The sequence below is a fragment of the Rhineura floridana genome, chromosome 5 (genome assembly GCF_030035675.1).
Source record: "Rhineura floridana isolate rRhiFlo1 chromosome 5, rRhiFlo1.hap2, whole genome shotgun sequence".
Taxonomy (NCBI): Eukaryota; Metazoa; Chordata; class Lepidosauria; order Squamata; family Rhineuridae; genus Rhineura; species Rhineura floridana.
The window spans coordinates 75,483,880-75,504,483 of record NC_084484.1 but is presented as its reverse complement, the minus strand read 5'-3'; the positions used below and the strand labels follow the sequence as shown (position 1 = coordinate 75,504,483).

The 20,604-nt window shown below is 38.0% G+C and overlaps 1 protein-coding gene across 9 annotated transcripts in view; it reads left to right on the top strand.

The window, feature by feature from the left end:
- Positions 1-20,604, top strand: part of AP1S2 (adaptor related protein complex 1 subunit sigma 2) — a 29,351-nt gene that overhangs the window by 6,983 nt on the left and 1,764 nt on the right. For 5 of the 9 annotated variants that reach the window (XM_061627182.1, XM_061627181.1, XM_061627184.1 and 2 more), the window contains 2 exons: positions 1,428-1,536; positions 2,758-2,895. In XM_061627182.1, coding sequence (XP_061483166.1) covers positions 1,428-1,536; positions 2,758-2,895 — 247 coding nt within the window. The other 4 variants (XM_061627188.1, XM_061627189.1, XM_061627187.1 and 1 more) reach the window with 4 other exon arrangements.

The window sequence follows — 20,604 nt, the reverse complement described above, 5'->3', positions numbered from 1 at the left end:
ATACAAAGAGACTTACTTTTGAAGTAGACATCTATAACAGTCATTTTTAACCCCTTCCCCCATGCACCACTTGAAAATTGCTGATGATCTTTGCAGATCACTTAATAATTTTTCTATCTGTTGCAGCAATTGTAATGTGCTGTGCTGGGTGCTGTATTATTCTCCCATCCATGTAAGATGATCTCAGGTGTGTTACAGCTTTACCTTGTGGTTGAAGGCAGAAAGTGTCGCTGTTCAATTTTCCAGAGAACAGTTCTCTTTCTCCCGTCACCATATGTTTGGTTTTGCACTCTCTGCGCAACTTTCTGCATTTAGATAGTTATTTGTGAATTTTTATTGCTTTTAGTTCTTATTTTGTATTTTGTTGTATTTATTGTATTGTATTCCATAGAATTCACATTGTAATACAATACAAGAAATACAAGAAGCAATTAAATACAATTGAAAATTAACATGAATTTTTAATGTGGGCATGCTTCCTGAATGGCGTTCACAATCACTGATGGCCCATGGGCCACAGTTTGGGAATCTCTTATCTATACCATTATACAGTAAGTTAATTATACAGTGATTTCTTAATGAGTGTGTAAACATCAGTTCCTGCACAGCAGGAGACGTGCCTAAGCCTTTTTGCAAAGTTTTTACATTTTGCATTTGCCATTTGGGGAAGGAATTCTTTAACATTTATCCATGCTTATTGTGGAGTAGTATTTGCAGAAAATAACTACTAGGGAGTACCTGATCTCAGACGAACGCAGCTGAAGAAAGGTGTATCCTGGTTGCTAGGTAAAAGGAAGAGCAACCTACAGACATTTCAAGGACTACTGAAAAATAAGACAGAAACAGGAAAAGTGCATTAAAGGGGAGGGGAAAACAAGCTTTCTAAGACCCCAGGAATTCCTATTGCCTGGTGTCCAAACAACTCACTTATCAGTCACAGTTCTGACTTCACTCATTGGCTAAAAACAAAGACAGGCTGGAGCAGCCAGGCTGACTCGTTTCATAGAAATCACTTGGAAGAGTACCTGAATATTTTGCTCCATAACTCTCTGGGAGAGCTAAAGCCTTTCTTTTTAAAAATGAAAGCTCAGAGCCTGGAACCCCTGCCTGCGGGCACCAGTGATGCAGGTGCCAGATTGATGGCCCCTGCTCTACAACCTCACAACTGCAATGAGTTATTTGGAGAAAGCCATAACAAAGCTATTTTCAAGCCAGGTTCTAAAGCTGGTGAATACAGGTTAACTTTGAAAGTTAATGCATTACTCCGAGGGAGCTGGCACTGTTAAGTTCTGTAAAATGTATAATGGGTATGTATGGTTTTGCGAAACTGAACTTGGCAATATTTCCATGTGTGTTAACTTTAATGGAGGGTGGGCAAGATTACACAAGGCAGTTGCCACAATTATATTAACACGTGTTTCTTACAGATATGCAAGCCTCTACTTCTGCTGTGCCATTGAAGATCAGGATAATGAGCTAATAACCCTGGAAATAATTCATCGTTATGTGGAATTGCTTGATAAATATTTTGGAAGTGTAAGTTATTAACTGGTGGTTGTTTTTTTCTGGTTTCTGTGGGTGACATCCAATGATGTCTACCTGCTTATGCAAAGGAAATCCACTTGTGCAATAGGACTTCCAATTGCTTTTCTCCCTCTTCCAGCCCCCTCATGCATCCTCAGAATTTCCAAAGATTTCTCCAAACACCAGAACAGATTTGGGGGATACATAGGGGGAGGAGAGAAAGGAGAAGCTCTGCTGCCTAAGCAGATGCCTACTCATGCTAAATTGGGTTTCACCTGTATGTAAATGAAGCTTTTTATTTTTTGTAATGCACAAAATAATAAGACTCTTATTTCCAGAGGAAATTTTTAAAAAACTGTTTGTTTTAATACATATAAGAGGTAAAATCCAGTGCTATCTGTGCATAAGTGGAACAGACTTCTGAACAGGGCTTTCTTTCCCCTCCTCTCCTTCCTTGCAGCCCTTGTGTGCCTCCCAAATCTGCTCAGGTTTGTGAGAAGCTTGGGAGTACATTTGGGGATGGGGTGCCCACGGGCTGCATGGAGGAGGAGAGGGGAAGCTGTGCAGGACAAGTGGAAGTTCACTCATGAGACATTAGATTTGATCTTTATAGTATTCCACACTCTGAAAAGTGCTGTAGAAGAAAATAATGAATACCCAGATTAACTTGGTATTTTGACTTTATTTTATAGCATAAATGAAAGAATCCTCTGGCTAAAATGATACTGTGAATGAGAATAAAAGTTACCTATTGCAATACATTATATAGGTACTGAGAGGTGTCAATAGTAATGAATTCATTAGTTTACCATCATATGTTGCATAAGAGCAAGTAAAATACCAATTTATAAAAAATGCAGTATTTGTTCCATTGGTGTCCTCACTTTATCTTGTATGAAGATTTTGTGGAGAGTTTTGCTGCTATTATATAATTCAATAAGCTATATGGTATATGAGACCTTTTAAGAAGATGACTAGTTGATGAGCCCTAGTGGTATATATTCTTACTTAAATCTGTTATTTGTATTTTAATCAATGTTACTATTTTTATCAGTATTGATATTTCCTCAAATTTTAAACGTTGCCAATTATTTTGTGTGTATTCTGTGACTTTAGTGATAACATGGGAAATTATGGCAATTACGTATATTTCTTTAAAAAAAACAGGATTATAACTCGACACCTTAAAAAGGGGGGATTATATCTCATCCTTTTTTCTTTTATGTTTTCTAGGTATGTGAACTTGATATCATCTTCAATTTTGAGAAGGCTTATTTTATTTTGGATGAGTTTCTTTTGGGAGGGGAAGTTCAGGAGACATCAAAGAAAAATGTTCTTAAAGCCATTGAACAAGCAGATCTATTACAAGAGGTAAGCAAACTTTTATTTTTTGCCAAAGCACACCAGCATGCTGTACTCTTTTTCTTAGAAAGGCTTCTCATTTCTCCAAAAGTTGTAGAAAAAGCATTTCAGCATGTCTAGCATGTAGCTTCTCCTTAATATTCTTCTCTACAGTATTGCTCCACCCATTTCTTATTTTGTTAGCTAGAGTCACTGTATTCATTATGTAACCTATACAGAGCAGTAACACTTGTTTTTTAAAACAGGCTTTCATAGTGTCTTTGCTGTTGTAGATGTTGCTAAACATGCATCTACTGTCTCCGTGTGTGTCTTGTTGTCTAGGCGTTTCAGTGTTTTTATTTGATTTATTTCTATCCGTATCTTTTTATTAAATTAACTAAATTATTATAACTAATTTTTGTCATACCTGATGCATGTATGCCTCTTTCATTGCTGAAATCCAGAAGCTAGACTCTCTCCTTTGAAACACTAAGGTATAGTTAACATTAACTGTTTTAAAAAACAAGTAATAATGCCATAGCTAATTTAAGTAGAAGTACACAATGTTTTTAGAAAATTAGTTATAACGCTACTCTTAGAACAGTAGCAAATAAAGTGTATTTGTGGGTTGAAACTTTGTTCCTCAACTGCTGTCAAAATGCATTTCATTTATTTCCTATATCCTGCTTTTGCTTCCTGAGACAAGCCCAAAGCGACTGATAGAAAAGAACCCAATTGACCCAACATCAGAATAATCAATATAACAAAACATAGCATATATCAAAATATACAATGTCAGAGCCATGTTCATGTCAAACAATAATGCATCTCTGAAACTCCTAAGAATTCATTCAATAACAAGCTCCTGCTTCTGGCCTTGTTGCCCCTGCCCAATTTCCCCATACCTAGCCTCATTGTACAGTGATGGGAGCTGCATAAATATTAGTGCTCTCTGCTGCCTTTAGTGCACTGGTTTAGAATTTTGGTTTCTGTACAGTAGTTAAAACATCATATGGCTTGTTATGTGAAAAAATATTCTTAAAAAACTACCCTTCTCAGCAAGCATTGTGATATTTCATGCGATATGGTAGCTATAATCTTGAGGTGATGACATAAACTGGCAATACAGATGTTTTGAATGATGGCTTTGAGCCATGTTATGAACATAGCAAATCTGTTTCTGCACCAAGGAACATGGGTTAAGCCTGTGTGCTTGTACAGTTGTGTAAATGTTGAACTTTTGTGGTGTTTTATTGTAAAGAAGGATGGTGTTCTGAGAAGTATTTTTGTTTTGATCTGTTATGTGTGTTTTGTTCAGGTCCATCTTTCAGTCCTTCTCATTAGTGAGACGTTTAAGAAAATAAAGCATAGACTTACCCTGGCAATTCAGAGGCCATCCAAATATATATTAACAGACACGGTACAGTCCTTCCAGGGCTTTGCCACCTCAGAATACATCCAGGAATTGTTTATTTAAAAACGTGCTTCATTCAAATCTTCTTGCACTTAAAATATTTACATATTGGGGAGAAGGCTCAGCTGAATAGAAGCTTGCTTGTGGAGGCTGACAGTGTAGGAATTTAGAATTTAATATCCCACAAATGCTGTGGCTTGTTAATGCCATATAAGAAGCGTTACAGAAATGTGTAGTGAAAAAATTGCAGAAGGAGCAGGTGGCAAACAGCACAGATGATTAATACAGCTGCCATCCAAGTGGGTAATGGCTGCATACAATGTCTTTCAGTATTTTTATTAAACCTTAATTTCAAATCAAAGAAATAGCTCAGTTCATATCTCTAGAAGAAAAGCTGAGACAAGTTTTGTGGGGTGTGTGAAGGAAAGGATCCCCACCCTCATTGTAGTACTGCTTTGATTGTAGAGAAGCTTCAAAAGTGGTCTATATTTATCCACATTTTATTGCCCTTTCTTAGAACCTGGAATTTAGTTCAGTTTCTAGCAGTGAACCCTCCTCCCATGTACAAGAAACTAATGCATACTCCAGGAATAGGGGTGCTTCAGAAAAACCTATCTGTACGTTTTCAGGATAGCGGATATCAAGCAACTGTTCATCATCATCATCATGGTTTATTTGTATGCCGCCTTTCCATAAGAATCTATGGTCAAGGCAACTCACACCATGAGAAAAAAGTTACATAATTCAATCAATTGCAAAACAAAATTCAAACAGTCAAACAGTAAGTTAAAGAAAACATCTCATTAAGAAATATATAATAAATTGAAACAGGTGCTAGCAATCTGTTCTGTTTTCATTGAGCCTATCTTCTCTATAAACTATTGAACATAGCAAAGAATCTGTAAACTGTTGCCTTGGCATATGGCTTTAAGTGCCATTGAGCATTATTAAGTAATTTCTGTATTGATTTTGTGTAGAGCCCTATAGATGTCATTCCTTTAACATGAATTCGTTATACTAAAGTCTTCCCCAAATCTTATTTCTCAAATTTTCCACAGGTAGACTGCCATCAAGCGGGTATCATAGCTCCACCTAGCGTCTGAAGGCAAGAATGTTCTGAAGTCAAGACTCGGGGCCTCAGGCCCCTCCCACTCTCCAGTTCATTCTTGCCTTCGTCTGAGGCAGTTGGATAGAATAGCGATAGCATATAGCTAAGTTTTCTGTAGATTTTGTGTAGAGCCCTATAGGTGTCATTGCTTTAACATGAATTCGTTGTACTAAAGTCTTCCCCAAATCTTATTTCTCAAATTCTGTAGCAATTTTCACAGGAAATTGTGACCTAGGGTTTCACTAGATGTTCCTTATGTAGTTTGCCCTTGTATAGCTATTTTTTTCAACAAAAAGCTAGCAAGGGGGTCTTAGACCTAGACTGGGACCATGAGGGCAAGCTCTATGACCCTTTGCACCCACTGTGGCCCTGACTGGAATCACTCTCCCTCTGCCGGTTATTCTCAATGGAAGGAAACCTCCTGATAGAAGCTTTTCTCTCACTTCAAGTAGCAGGTGCAGGGTGTGCAATTCCAATCAGGACAACAGTAGACGCAAAGGGTCATAGAGCCTGCCCCCATGCTATGGCTCTGATTTAGCTCAGGATTCCTCAGAGCTCAGGCTAGATGCAAAGAAAAATCAGTGATGCAAGGGCAAACTATATGCTAAATGTCGTGTTTTGTTTGGCCTCAGCTTGGCAGAGGAATGTAGTATTAATTAAATAGTAGAGGAATGTATACAAAAACCTCTCCTGCTGTTATCTAACCAGCATTACTATCCAGAATTTATCTAGCTGTGGAATACTAGTATGAAATATTGACATACTCTGTATACATAATTTGATGGTGGATTTATTTATTAACAGGGATCCAGAATTTGGGCTAGCCTTGCTAGGCAAACCAAAAATTGTGATTGCCAGGACATTGCTTAGCCCTGTGCAGCAGTGACTCTCAGGGTTTTCTGGTTTGGCTACACCATGTCAACTTGCTCTTGGATCTGGAGGTACCCAGGAAGCTCCCCACCAGCCTTACCTGCAGGAAAGAGTGGTGAGGAACTTGGTGACCTAATGCCTCCAGGGTCCCTGACACGAAGAACAACCCCCGGCCTTTCAACACAGGTGATGGGGAAGGGTCAGCAGATTGGTGTACAACTGCCGGAACAATCCACAGCCACCTCTATAGCTTCAGGTTTGGGAGCAAGGCTGTCATTTGTTTTGCTTGCCTAAGGACAGTAGCACACTAGCTGTTGTGAACAAAAACATTCAAGACTGATTTACAAAGTATTTCTCACCTGCCTTTTGATTAAAAGTGTCCAAAGTGGCTAATGAACCATAGTAAAAACAGTATAAAATGCAGTTGTCTTTGTAATCTCTTCAGGAAAAAGGATCCAATACTAAATTACCCAGAGCAAAACCCATAGACTAATGTTCCCACGCAAGTCTCATTAAAATTAAAAAGAGTTATTCAACAGCACACCTATGTGTATTGTGCCTACTGAAAACATTACAGGAGAGGAATAAGTTTCAGGAGAGAGAACTTGGAGATTTTTGAAATATTAAGCAGTATATAAATGATTTTAAATAAACTGCTCAGAGGAAGTTGTTGAATAGGTGGTATATAAATGTCAAAAGTAAATAAAATAAGATTTTTTTCCTATTCAACCTTACCCTTTCTCCTCATCACTTAGTTCACTGATGGACTTTCAAAGGTTTTATATAATTGATATTCTATCTTAATTTTGTAGTAATATACTTTTATCAGTTGAGAATCTTTTAATATAATTCTGTATTGGATTTTGTGTCAACATACTAAGGAGCTAAGGCCCTTGATTTCACATAAAATAGAAATTTTAGAATTTCCTGGAGGTTTGCTTTTACATTAGATTGGTTAATTGGTATATAGTTTTTTGGAAGTTAACCTGTTTGTAACAGCTGATATGAATATGCCCCAGTTCTTTTGTGATGGGAAACTGCTGCTATAAGCACGTAAAGTGTAAAAAGTAGTAGTAGCTTTTCACTTGGGACTCCCTGTACAAAAACTCAAAAAGACAAAGCCATTATTTATCTTGCCTCTGGCTAATATCCTAATATTCCCTTCATATCTTTAATAATGGAGATTTACTTTTTGTTCCATTTTACAAGCTAAAGTACAAGGACAAAATAAGGACAACCAATCCGCCAAAAGCTAATTGCAAAGGCTCTTATTCGGTTGTGTATATCTAGAATTATCTTATTATAAGACACATGATGGAATTCATTGGGTAAGATAAAATTCTGTAACAGTTTTAACAGACAGAATAGCTGGGCTTAATTCCCAGGGAGGACTTCATTACTGGCAAATTTTCATGAATTTTGTAAAATAAGTGCTCTCTTCACTAGAATTTTGGTTGGTTAAATTGATGCATTATTGCTTCAGAATTTTTTATTTTCATATACTGCAGGTGGACAGTGAACATGTCCACTTTCAGAAGATGAAAAAGGCCTTGCAGCAATGCACCTACTTCTTAACAAGCTTACATTCTGGTGAAAGAATGACCAAGTGATTGCCGGACTGGGTTCCACATAACCTACTAAACTGGTTCTGTGTTAAATACCAGTCACTTGTCATTGCTGTGGTACAAGAAGAATATGGTACAAGACTAAGCAAGAAATGCTTAATCAAGAACAAAGATTGGGAACCAGGATAATCAACAACTGGAAAACGATGGGGGAGGTGTGATTTGGAGTGGAAGAAGCTGTAAAGATCATATGGGCTGCTAGATTAATGCAAGACTGAAGATCATATGGGAGGGCCAAGATCACATGGAAAGCGGGTATGCCATTGTTAAAGACTGAAATGTGTGTTCTGTGCCTGTGTGCACGTGGTTCTTCTTTCCATGTCATTCTGCTTCTCCTGCATGATTACTAACTTCTTGTGATATTAGAATGACATAGGATCAAACCACTGGGAACACTTTGCTCCCCAATGTATGTATTAGGTGTTTGCATAAAATCACTTAACTTAGCATTGAAAGAGTCAATACCTATACTTCCTTCTGAGAGAGATGTGTATTTCTAAACTGCTCGTATAATGCACCTCTCTGTAGTAAAGCTGTTTAACCTCCCTTACAAAGCTTGTGCTTTTAGTTAGATAACAGACACCCACTGTTTGGATGTAATGCTTTGACCTCTGAACAGGAATATTGAATTAGGACTCTGCCTTGTTCTTTGTTGTCTCTTTATTTATGTCATACACTCACTAATACTCCAAGGAGCTATAATGTGTGTATCTTGCATAGTAGTAGATAGGTCAAGAGTTGCATAATATAGTTAAATATTGAAAATTAAATGCTAACGTTAAGAAAGGAGGCTTAATTTCCACTTCATGTTTTTAGGTTTTTGTTACATTCTTCAGGAAGAAAACTTCAAAGAAGCTAGCTTTCTTTGAGGAAAATACATTTTTAAAACCCTTTACAAATAAATCAGACTATATCTTGCTAACAATTTCCAAAGCTAATGGTTAGGAGGAGACCTAAATTAATGCAATCTATTATAAGAACCAAATTGCATATGATGGGAACCATAATTCCATGTGTCCACCCTGTTGACATATAAAGTTAAGGGTCCTTAATAAAAGGAACGTATGGGAGACTGAATTCTCATTCCTCCTGGACCTTTGCTCCCTGTATTCAGTTGCTCCAGGCACTCTTCTCTGTTCCTGGCTCCAGGACCAGGAATGAGTCAGGAATGGACAAAAGTAGTCAGAACAATGAGCGGAGAGGAGATAAGGCTCAGGAGAGGGCTAAATGTTAATATTTCATGTGCTCTTTTTACTGTAAAAGACCCCCATCCCTATTTCATGTGTGATTGGGGTAGACAAGTGGGAAATGTCTGCTACCATCACATCCGTTTTGGCTCTTATAAATGCTCTCATTGTTTTCAGAAGAACTACCCTAACCTTGAGCTTGCTTATTTTGTTGAAAAAGAAAAATCTTGCTGTGTTTTTTTTAATGTGGAGTTCATTGGAGTTGTTGTCTTTGTCGCATTTTCATTAGCTTTGTCCTTGGTAACATTGACTTTTTAAGCAATGCAAAGAAGCCAGTTGCCCAAGAGCTTAATAGTCCTCATATGTACAAGTCTGTGTAATAGTGGATTTCTTTAGCTAGCAAAACTACATAAAAAATGTAAAACTACAGGATTATCAAATGTTCAATTGTGCTTGATTTTGTTTGTAGAGCCAGAATGAAGACTGGGGAGGTTTGTCTGAGGATATCTTATGATTAAGAGCAATCTAAAGCCTTAGCGTTTTGATCCCCATCCGTACGATTGGTAACTACCAAATTTACCATTTTGGTGGCATGGATTACATGGGTGCTTTGCAGAGTTTTGCACGTGTAATGGGACCCTTGCCTGATAAGTAAAAAGTGGAGCAGAAAAGTGGCCAGTGGTGTACTTAACCTTGTGCAACACTTGCATGACAGTATTGAAAGATGCTTTGGGTGCTCTTGTCTTATTTTCTTTTTCATACTAACAGCATCAGTTTGAAGTGTGTGGTGTGTGGTTGTACTGGTGATGTTAATTTCTAGGTGTTAATACAAGTTGGATGATTTCCAGAGTTTATTACTAGGTAATGCTTAGCCTTAATTGTGCATTTAAACATTTCCTGGAAGATCCATTATATTTAGCAAGAAATGATTATAGGCCTGGCAGTAGAACTATTTCTGCATACTTTACTACTTGATTTCAGGTGCAGGACAGGCCTAACTTGCATATTGCAACATATTTTTGTATAGAATTTTAGATAAATAGGTTATACAAAAGAGGTAAGTGTATGTTAAAGAAATCTTAGTGAACATTCAAGAGAGCCAGTGTGGTGTAGTGGTTAAGGTGTTGGACTATGACCTGGGAGACCAGGGTTCAAATCCCCACACAGCCATGAAGCTCACTGGGTGACCTCGGGCCAGTCACTGCCTCTCAGCCTCAGAGGAAGGCAATGGTAAACTCCCTCTGAATATCGCTTACCATGAAAACCCTATTCATAGGGTCACCATAAGTTGAAATCGAAGGCAGTCCATTTCCATTTCAGTGAACATTCAAATGGACAAACTGAAGACTCTCCATAACTATATTGGGGAGCACATAACTATGAAAGCCTGGTATCAGTTTTAATGAAAAAGTTAATTACGTCTTCCAGTTAAAAAAAAAAAAAGCCCTGAATTTCTTACAGCACAATAATGTCACTACATTTAGCAAAAGTTAAACTTATCACTCTTTCCTCCCCCGCTTAGGGCAGTACAGAAGAGTGGATAAATATCTGTGGATGTTTAAAATCCATTTTAAAAAAGTTTTTTGCTTTATTTTGAGCTTTTGGTTTGTTTTAGGTACACCTCTTGGAAATATTGTTCTTAAATCTGGTTTAAAAGGAAATAAAACCAAACCAGCACGCTCAACCCTGCACTTAAAAGGTTATAAAAACTGAATCTATGACTACCTACCAAACAGTGCCTGCATGAGCTGAGCCATGTGTATCAGGTGTAGATTTGGACAGGTGGAGGACTAAATGTGCTCCATCACTACTGTATTGCCAGAATGAGCGCAACCATTCCCTGCCACAGTGTTGAAGCCACAGCAGTTGCCTCACCTGACACTCCATAGCCAAGTGCCATTGGTAGGTTGTTTTCTCTTTTAATTTGAGGTGCTGCTGCTACAACACTTAAAAGATAAAAGAGAGTGGCAGTTGCTGCCTGGCCAGGCGCTCCGTGGCTGCCCACATCTGCCTAGATGAGCAACTGGAGCAACAGACCGGGTAGCAGCCATCCACAGACTGAGGCAGAGCACATGGGAAGAGATCTTATAGGTCCTGCCCAGTGTCACAGCGTTGGTGAAGCCTTACAAGACCTAGGGATGCTTCGTTGCAGCACCTGCAGTAAGTTATCAGCTGCTGGCAGGGTGATGGTGTTTCCTGTCTAAAGCAGCAAAATGGATTGGGCAGTCCTGGTACCAAACATATTTTGAAAAACTAGGCTTTAACTAAAGGGGAAAATGTATCTTTAGGCCAAGCAGTGACTTGGACTCAAGGTTTCAGGAGTAGGTTCCAGAATAGTTACAGAGGGAGTGAGGATTGGCTTGTGCAAAGTACATTTCCTAGTCTCCACCAACTCCTATCTGCTCCCACTATAGCCTCCTAAACTGCATTCCTTGCCATTTGGGAAGGTCCCTGATCCTTCAGAGCCTACCCTCAGAATCTGCAGTGAGGAGGAAGAGAGGGAAAGCTTTGTTGCATGTGAAGTACTCTGTTCACACAACTCTGGTTCCAAGTCTATAAATATGGCATAGTAGGCTGTGGAAAATTGTGAATTGTTATGACTACCAACTGAACAGCATGGATGGTTCAGGGCACAGTCCAGCTTCCATTGACTTCACAGGAAGGAAGTTGTCCATGCTTTCCCCTTCCATAGGAATCAGTGAAACATGCTTAACTTTGGTTGAATTGTTGGCTGATTTTATGTTAAGCAGGATTGGGAGTTCAAACAATGACCTCAGAGTAATCGCAGGGAGGCTGGAATTTTATGGAGGATGGAAGAAAGGATTCCTTGGAAATTATTAGAGTTGGGTAGCACTTATGTGGGGGAGTCTTAGCCTGTAGCAGTTGGATCCCACTCTAAATGGGAACACTGAGGTGTAGCTGTTAAGTAGATGGGGCAGCAATTCTGTTTTTAGATTTGATTCTGCTTGGGAGTCTATTTTCTTCCTGGAGGGATAGTTCTCTGTGATGTAGGAATGCCTGGAATCTTCTTAGGATCACCCACACTGAAGTTTAATGTAGATTTGAAGCTGCTTGTGTCCCTATTTTGTGTGTGTCTGTGTCCACACAACATTCTCCTCATCAAAGTGGCAGTTTGCACTTCCACTAAATTTGGATTTTTCTATTCTATGGATAATCTGATAAGAGAAAAATCTAATATAAAATTGCACATTATTTGACTGTGGATGTATTGAAGCACATTGTGTGGGAGGGGTTTTTACATGTGTGGTGACATTTCACTTGGTGCTATCTATCGCTACACTCCCTACTTCCATTTTGTTTCCATCAATCCAAAGGAAAGGGTGCAGTCTGTCCTTTTTCATTGGTTGCTGCTAAAGGCATGGTCACAGTATTTGTATTTTTAAAGCAACTGTTTAACTCTTATCAAAAATAAGTTTTTCCCTTGCAGGTAGTGGAGGCAGGAAAGGAAGCAGCAACCTTTCATGCTAGCAACTCCAAATCCTTCCCTAGCTTGGAGTAGCACACTTTTCTTTACTGCTCTTTTGTGCAAATCTGGGATATTGAGAAACTTGTATTTAGAATAAAAGTGTACCACATAACTAAACAGATGCCTGTGTGCATGCCCACAACAGACCTCAGTTTCCCAGAACTTATGGTGGATGGGTACTAATTGAGGAGAAGGAGCAATAACCCACAGCATGAATATATCCCATCAAACAGTGTCCATTAGTGTGAACAAGAAACTTTGAGACTGATTTCAGACACATAAAGTTGAAAATGTTCATATGTAGACAAAGATGTACAAATGTGCATACAAAACAGTGACCCACATATGCATGAATGCCCTCGTGTGTAGTAACTGATTTGTTTTCCTTTGTTATACAGAATTTTTAGTATTTTTGGAATTTGTACAGAAATTTCAGAACCTGAAGGAGCAGGATCTGATGGGGTTGGGGACACTGAGTCAAGGTTATTGGTTAGTTCTTGTTTTATTTTTGAGATCTTGTTCAGAGGCAGAGTAGGAGGGAATGCTTTCTCATTCCTAGAGGTATAAAACATGTTTGTGCTTAGCTGAGTTTGAAACGCATGTAGCTCACACTCTGTTGCTGGAGAAGCTAACCCTTGTGTCTTGGCAGTCTTACTCAGCATCATATATATGAATCGTGAACTACATTGTCCGAGGCCTATTCTTATGTAGTCAAAATAGTATTGCCACACATAAGAGGAAGTTATGAGCAGGCTTGGAAGAACTCGGAAGGTTTGCAGAAGTACAGGGAAAAAAATAAAGAAAAAAACTGAGATGTGTGCAAAAATGCCCAGGAGAACTGAACATGCTTAGTAAGTACAGAATGCTGACAACTGGGGGCAGGGGATGGAAAACCAGATGGTGACTGGAATGGAGTGGCTGAACATCTGAATAGGAGCACTCCACACTTATTGCACATCCCACCTGTTCTGTCTGCTGTAGATTGAGAATAACCCTGCTTTCAGATCTTCCTCTAAAGATTGATCTGATCAAGAAAGCTCATTTCCTTCTCTTTCATAGATTAATCTGATGCCAGAGAGGCCTGATTAATCAGAATGGGTGCCATTTTAGGCTGCATTGAGTGTTTCATCAGAGAGGCAGTGATTATGTGGCAAAGGGGCTCTCTCATTTTTTATAGTCTGAAGTAGTGTGTGGTTACTATGATGGTCCCTGGAACCTGCATCTATTCAAATCTCCATTATAGGATCTCCCCACAAAACTCTTTACATCCAGTGTTGAGTTCTCCAGGCCTCTGAATGGTAGGTCCATTGCTTTACAGACAGATAGAAGTTGTCCTGTGTTCTCTGAGGCTGAGATGGAAGACAGCCTTATAGGAACCCTTTTGGGGAGAGGCTGTGAAGGAGTAGGGTAGACACACTTCATCCATAAGGTTATGGGCTCAGGGCCAGGGGCACAGTCTGATTGGTGTGGCTCTCACTCAGTTTTTCATCCTCTGGTAGTACAAGAATGCTTTTAGGACTAATACCAATATCTGCAAACTACACTTACTCACAAGCAAGCTAGTTCACCTTCTGCCTACACCAATGTTGAGAATGGGTCGTTAACACAATGGTAAGAAAGTCAGAAAAATGGGCAGCACAGGCAGGAGAGAGATGGCGAGACTGTGATGATACCACACATAAACAGGTGATTTCTAAGGGTCAGAACTGGCTGAGAAGAGCAGCAGTTCCTCCTTTAGTCTGCTTCACAGCAGATGGTATAGAAGCCCAAGTGCAAAGTTCTCCCAAAAAAATTCCACTGAAGTCTGCCACTGCTTAGAGCATCTGTGTGAAGCTGCCTTTTTATTAGTAGAACTGACCAAAAACTGGGGATTTTTGATAAATCTGAAATAAGTTTTCCTCATATTAATAGGAATTAAGATTCATATATAATTTGTTAATGCGTACAGTGGTAGCCAGTGGGTGTCCTCCAGACACTGTTGAACTACACCTCCCAGCATCCCTGACTCATTCGCCATGCTGGCTGGATCTGACAGGAGCTGTCCAACAACATGTGGAGGGCATCATGTTAGCTACCATATATTAATCACTAATAGGCCAAAAAAAACCCTTGTGGTTTAAGAATGTACCTATAGCCAACAGATATTTCTATCAAACTTCAAAAAGCAGGGAAATTGGGCAGCTGTAGTGAATGTACATTGGGTACTGATCTCATCTCTGAGATATTGCACTGCCCTACAAATTTGTAAAAAATTTGGTTAGTCTTTCACAGCCCAATCAACTTCCTGTGTTGCTTGGAAGAATTTGGGGTGGGTTAGGTTTTATTATTATTGTTGAGATTTTTAATGTTTTAATGTATTTGTATGTTTTTATTTTGTACGTTGCCCAGAGTGGCTGGACAGCCAGCCAGATGGGCAACTAATAAATTTAATTAAAATTTTAAAAAAATGTGCCTATTGGCTAGAGGTACATTCTTAAACCACAAGGGTTTTTTGCCTATTAGTGAATTTCTCTGCTTTTTAAGCCAGGAGGTAAGAAATGGGATGCTGTGTAAGTTTGCTGAGAATAAATTGATGATTTACATGCTTATTGAGTTCAGTGGGATTCAGTCTCATGCAATAATGCTTAGGATAGGTGGAATGAGCTTATATGAAGCATCAGAATGGCATGGGGGTATTTTCATTTAACATTGCGGAATGTGAAAAATCCATGCTAGCTATAGTATACAGCTACTCTAGTGCCACGGAATACGCTTTAAGCATTCAAAAATCTAAAAGATAAAGTGCTATTAGTGTTACAGTGGGGAGTAGGCAATGAACATGAAAATGAAAGTTTGAGTGCTAATGAGGCATTACAATTTTAATGCATACGTGGAAGATAAGAGGCTAGTGATGATAGAACTGTTGACAAAAAGCTTGTTTCTGCTCTGGGTAGCTTTGGGAGTATCCAGATGACCCATTCATTCATTTCATGATCATTTTGTCTCTGTCAGATTTCCCTTATCCATTGACATATGTATGGAACTAACTATCGTACATGAAGCCTGCATGTGATGAAATTTCCAGCTGGCAGCTTGCCATGGTCTAATGTCATTTTCCAAGAGGAAATCCTAGTCCTAGAGTTCATCATTGGGAGTTGGTTGTTTAGACAGAACATGTAGTCCTGTAGTTGGCTACTAGTATGCCTTCTGCATTCTTTGTAGGCTAGAGTACAGGGACATGGACTGCTGATTTACAGCTAGTGCTACTTCTGTCTTGCTCTGCTGGTGTCCCTTTTTTCTCCCGTCCTCTTTGGTTACCTTCAGTGGTAATATGAGTTGGCATAAAAATGCCAAAAGCTTTAGCCTAACAAAATTCCAAATTGTGCAGATACAGTTTGATAGGATAGATACCAATGATGTGGGGTGGATTTTTTTTAAGTTCATAAAATGAAATAGTAACATAAATTGATAGAATACCAGTCAATTAGGGCAATTTCAAACAATAATTTGAAATTACACGTGTGCATTTACAGAGTGTTGGGGGCATTAAAGATGCAGTAACTGTTTTCAGTGTGTCTTCATTGTTTTCTTAAAATTTACATTCAGGATAGACTTTGTCATGCCTTAAAGTATTCCAGTAAAAATAATGCCAAAGTAAAGTTCTGAATGCATTTGAAAATAACATTTAAATCTCATCAAGTGCACTCTAGGGGGAAAATCAATAATTAAATATTTCAATTCAACTAATTTTGAATATTTGAAAACTTTGAGAATTTTGCAGCTGGTGGTTGACATCCGGTGAAGTCAGCCTGCTTGCAAACAGGATTTTCCTTCCTCTCCTTTTCCCTGCAGTCCCTGTGCACCCTCAAAATGTTCTCTGGTAGGTCAAGCAGATTGGAAAGAGCAGAGGGAGAAGTTGTGTCATGTCTACTGATATAATTAATATGGTGTATTTTTCTTTCTAAATATAAGACTAACATGTTAAATTGGATCCCAACTGATATTAGAGCAGCAGAATTTTTTTTTTGGAAACTTTCTAAGAAAACCCATATTACTCATATATAATACACAATTTTATAGGACTACCCAGACTATTCTTTTGCTGGTTATTGTGCATGAAAATCTGTGCATTCTTTAAATGAAAATTCTCAGAAGAATTCTCATAAGGACCTGTGGATTAATCTCTTCAGAACCATTTCTCCTCAGAATAGTTGTATGAATGGTCTGATTCTACAGAAGCTTTTAGGAGAAGTATGAGAGAATGTAAGATCCTGTTAGATTATCCTTGATTGGCAGGAAATCCCTAAAACCAAGTCTCCATCTCTGTGTACTTGGATTAACAGTTAGCTGGCTTGGAATGTTAATACAGGTGGTTTTAAAATGGATTAAACAGAATGTGGCCATTGTGTGACCAGGACATTTAGAAATAATTTGCAAGACCACACTTTATGGAAAAAAGTAAAGATTTTAACTCCCATTAGATTACATGTTGCCTAACTAAGAAAACAAATCAGAGAAAGAAACAAACCTGGTTGTAGTTGCATCTAACATCAGAAACTGAACAGTTTGACTACTTTAATTTCCACACCTCCTTCTCTACTTCTCCCAAAATGCAAAATTAGCATGCTAAAAATACAAATTAAATGTTCTGCCTTTTGTTAATTCGACTGTCAATTCTAGTCAGCAGTTTGCAAACAAAGCTCTACCTTCTTTAATTAAATTTTGCCACGTGCAAACAAATAACCATCTCAAGCTGGAGGTGCATATATATGCAAAGCACAGTTTTTTAAATAAATAAGACTTAGTGATGTCTGATTGCCTATAGTTTGCTAAATTCTACTACAGTGATATGCTTTTTCAAACCCTAAGTAACACGTTCAGTAATGCATGTAATTCAGAAAATCAGTATAAAAACAGTGTAATAGCATTAACAGTAGTAGCTATTTTTAAAAAAAATATATTATTGTATACATGCAAACTTTTGTACTGTTTATAAAGAATGTGCACATTTCTTTTGTAGCCACGTCATGAATACTTTAATGCCCCAGTATACTAAATGACTCCATTCACCATGCATACAGAGAGGCGATAGAGCTGACTTACTCATGGCAGAACACTTATCCTCAGCTTGATGAATCCAGTCATCTTGAACAAATTAGTTGATAAGCACATATGTTTTGCTGTTGTATATTTCCTTTTCCTACCATTTGTGATGTCTGTTTTTTCTTTTCATACGTCTTGTCAGCATGCCATAACTTCTTTGTTAAAACATTTAAATCTTATCAATAGCACTTGTCATAGCATGTAATACTTAAGCTGAAATACTTTGAGCCTAACATTAGTTTAAATATTCAAACCCTATGGTACCTTTATTTTAATCAAACTGAGTATAAATTGCTATTTGTCAATACATCATAGAAACCCTTTGATAGTGAATTATTCTTGGACCTGTTAAATGTGTGTTGATAAAACATGGCTTGAACAGCTCATAATAGAAACACTTTGTAGATCATAGAAAATTCTGTTTCTATGAACATACTTCAGTGCACTAATGGAGCTGACCCAAACATTACAGCAGCAGACAGAATCCATGCTTGCAAGTAATCATACAGAAACATGCACAGAAATATTCCTGAGCTGCTCTGCAATTTCTGTTCTAAGATGTGAATACAAGTGTGAACATTGGTAGACTAATTCTGTTTATATTGCTCAGGAAATACGCTGCTATATTGGGCAAAAGTTTTTTTAAAAGGTGATTGCAAAAATAGGAAAGATGAGAGGTTAGCTAAATGAACCATATGTAATAGAACATTCCAGATGTTATGTAGTAATGCTTGACTTTTAACATAAATGTCATATTTCAAAAGTAAGGTGTATTAACATACTGAATCTATAGCAGTCTGGGATGTATTAGTAGCAAAGCATAGAATGTTTTCCCATTATAAAACTTTCCTGTTTTTGTTGTATTGCTTCTGTGAACGTATATGGCAAATGCTGCTTGCATTCTCTTAATGCCTGAATCTTTAAAATGCTGTGCACGGAATGCTAATGAGTGCTGTGTTCTGTTATAGCTTTATATGGCTGCATGCTTGTAAATTCTTGTGAATTAGTTTTCCTGGCATGTCTACAATAAAGTGTTGCATGCACTTCTCATGTGAATGGCCTTTTTTTCCCCTGATCTCTTTGCAGTGATGTATTTCATGTTTATCCAACTGGGTTTTGTAATTCTAATTTGCTGGCATAAATTTTGATAAATGATTCCAACTTCAATGTTAGCATTATTTTAATTGATTCTCAGGCATTACTGAGTTACACATTTTCAAACAGCTGTTAACATTTGTTCATTTGGGATTCATAGCTACTATACAATTTAACTTTCGTGGATAGCATCTTTGATGCTAACTAGTTGAGGGTGTGGCTGCATCATTTGCTCATAGTACATAATTAACTAACGTAAAGCACAAATTAACTTTTTACAATTTTTACCCTATACATGAAAATGCACACAATAATTGTGTGATAGTACTTGCTTATGCACCAAGTTAGAGTGTGTGTGCACTGGTTCCTTTTAGGTCCTGTCCAGATAGCCAGGGGAATATGAACCTCTTTGTGAATAGATCCACTGGCATGAAAGGAATCCAGCCTATGCTTCATATGGCAGACTGTGATTCTAACCAGCTTAAACAAATCAATGGAAAGAAAAGGGAAGAGGCTGCCTTCTTGAAGTGGAGCTATTGATGGTATCTGTCCATTCTCAAGTAGACCCATGTGCAGCAAGGAGCTGTAGCCTGTCTCACAAATAGGAAGAATGGTATATTTCCTTACCAATGGATCTATGTATTAATAGTGCCTTTTTTTTACACAGAACAGATTAGGCAAAGATCTAAGTGCAATGCTAAGTCATAACCTGCCCTTTGATTCTGTGTATCAGCTTGTCTTTTTATCAATACAGAATGGTGGTGATTGATCATGCTGGTGATTGTACCACCTATGCTAATCCAGAAGTTCTAGGAGTATCCCACATCACTTGTGACAGTGCAGCATATTTGCATCACACTGTTATTTACACCCATGAATCTTTAGAAGTATAATTTCTATGATCTATAAACATTTGATAAAGGTAGCTCTCCAGTGGGCACCAGGACACCCTGAAGTGGGATATTGTCTTCCTCTCCTGTTGCTTGAGGCAGGAAAGGGTTAACATTCCAAAGGACTCTCACCTTAAAATTCATTTTAATGTGTTTGTCTTTAATCTGATCATTTTACATTAAATTTATAAACTTGATACCTCAAAATTTTGTGGACAGTTTCCCTTCCTTTATTTGAACTTTAGGGATTCAAAATGTAAGTTCTTACACATTTTTAATGCTGCCTTTTCTGGGGATTGTTACCTAACTCTACTCTCTTTCTTTGGTGCTGTGCCTTGATTAGGATGCTAAAGTAAGTGTTAACTCTGTTAATACAAAAATTACAGCTTGTGCTTTTAATAGAAAGACAGGATATATTTTTCTTAAGATAGTCTTAGGAAAATGTAAGTTACGGCTAACGTTACAAGTGCTGCCAAATCACTTCAAGAAGTCCCTACGAACATCACATTTAGAGTATAGAAATCAAGCTTTTTTTAAACTAGAACTATTGATTCTAGAAGCTTTAGCTGTCTTAGTTAAAAGTATGCTGTATGTAGAATAGGATAGGACCTGTGGCCATCCAGATATTGAACTGCAGCTTCCAGCAAGCCTGATGTTGGCTATGCTGGCTGGGGCTGATTAGAGTGGAAGTCCAACGACATCTGGAGGGCCATAGATTCCCTATCCTGCTCTGGAAGATAAATTGCTGCTTCATTAATTTAAGACATTTACATGATGGTCAGTTCTTTGAAATGTTTTTGACGCAATAGAAAATTAATTTGTCTCCCCTAGTTGACTCTGAAGGAAAAGGGATGGGGATGTGCAACAAATATTGTTATAAACAAAGAGTGTTAAGTGTTCTGTATAACTAGTGACTGCTCGGTACATACCCTGACATATTCTGAATTTAATTCAATTTTAACATAGGATACATGGCTTGGT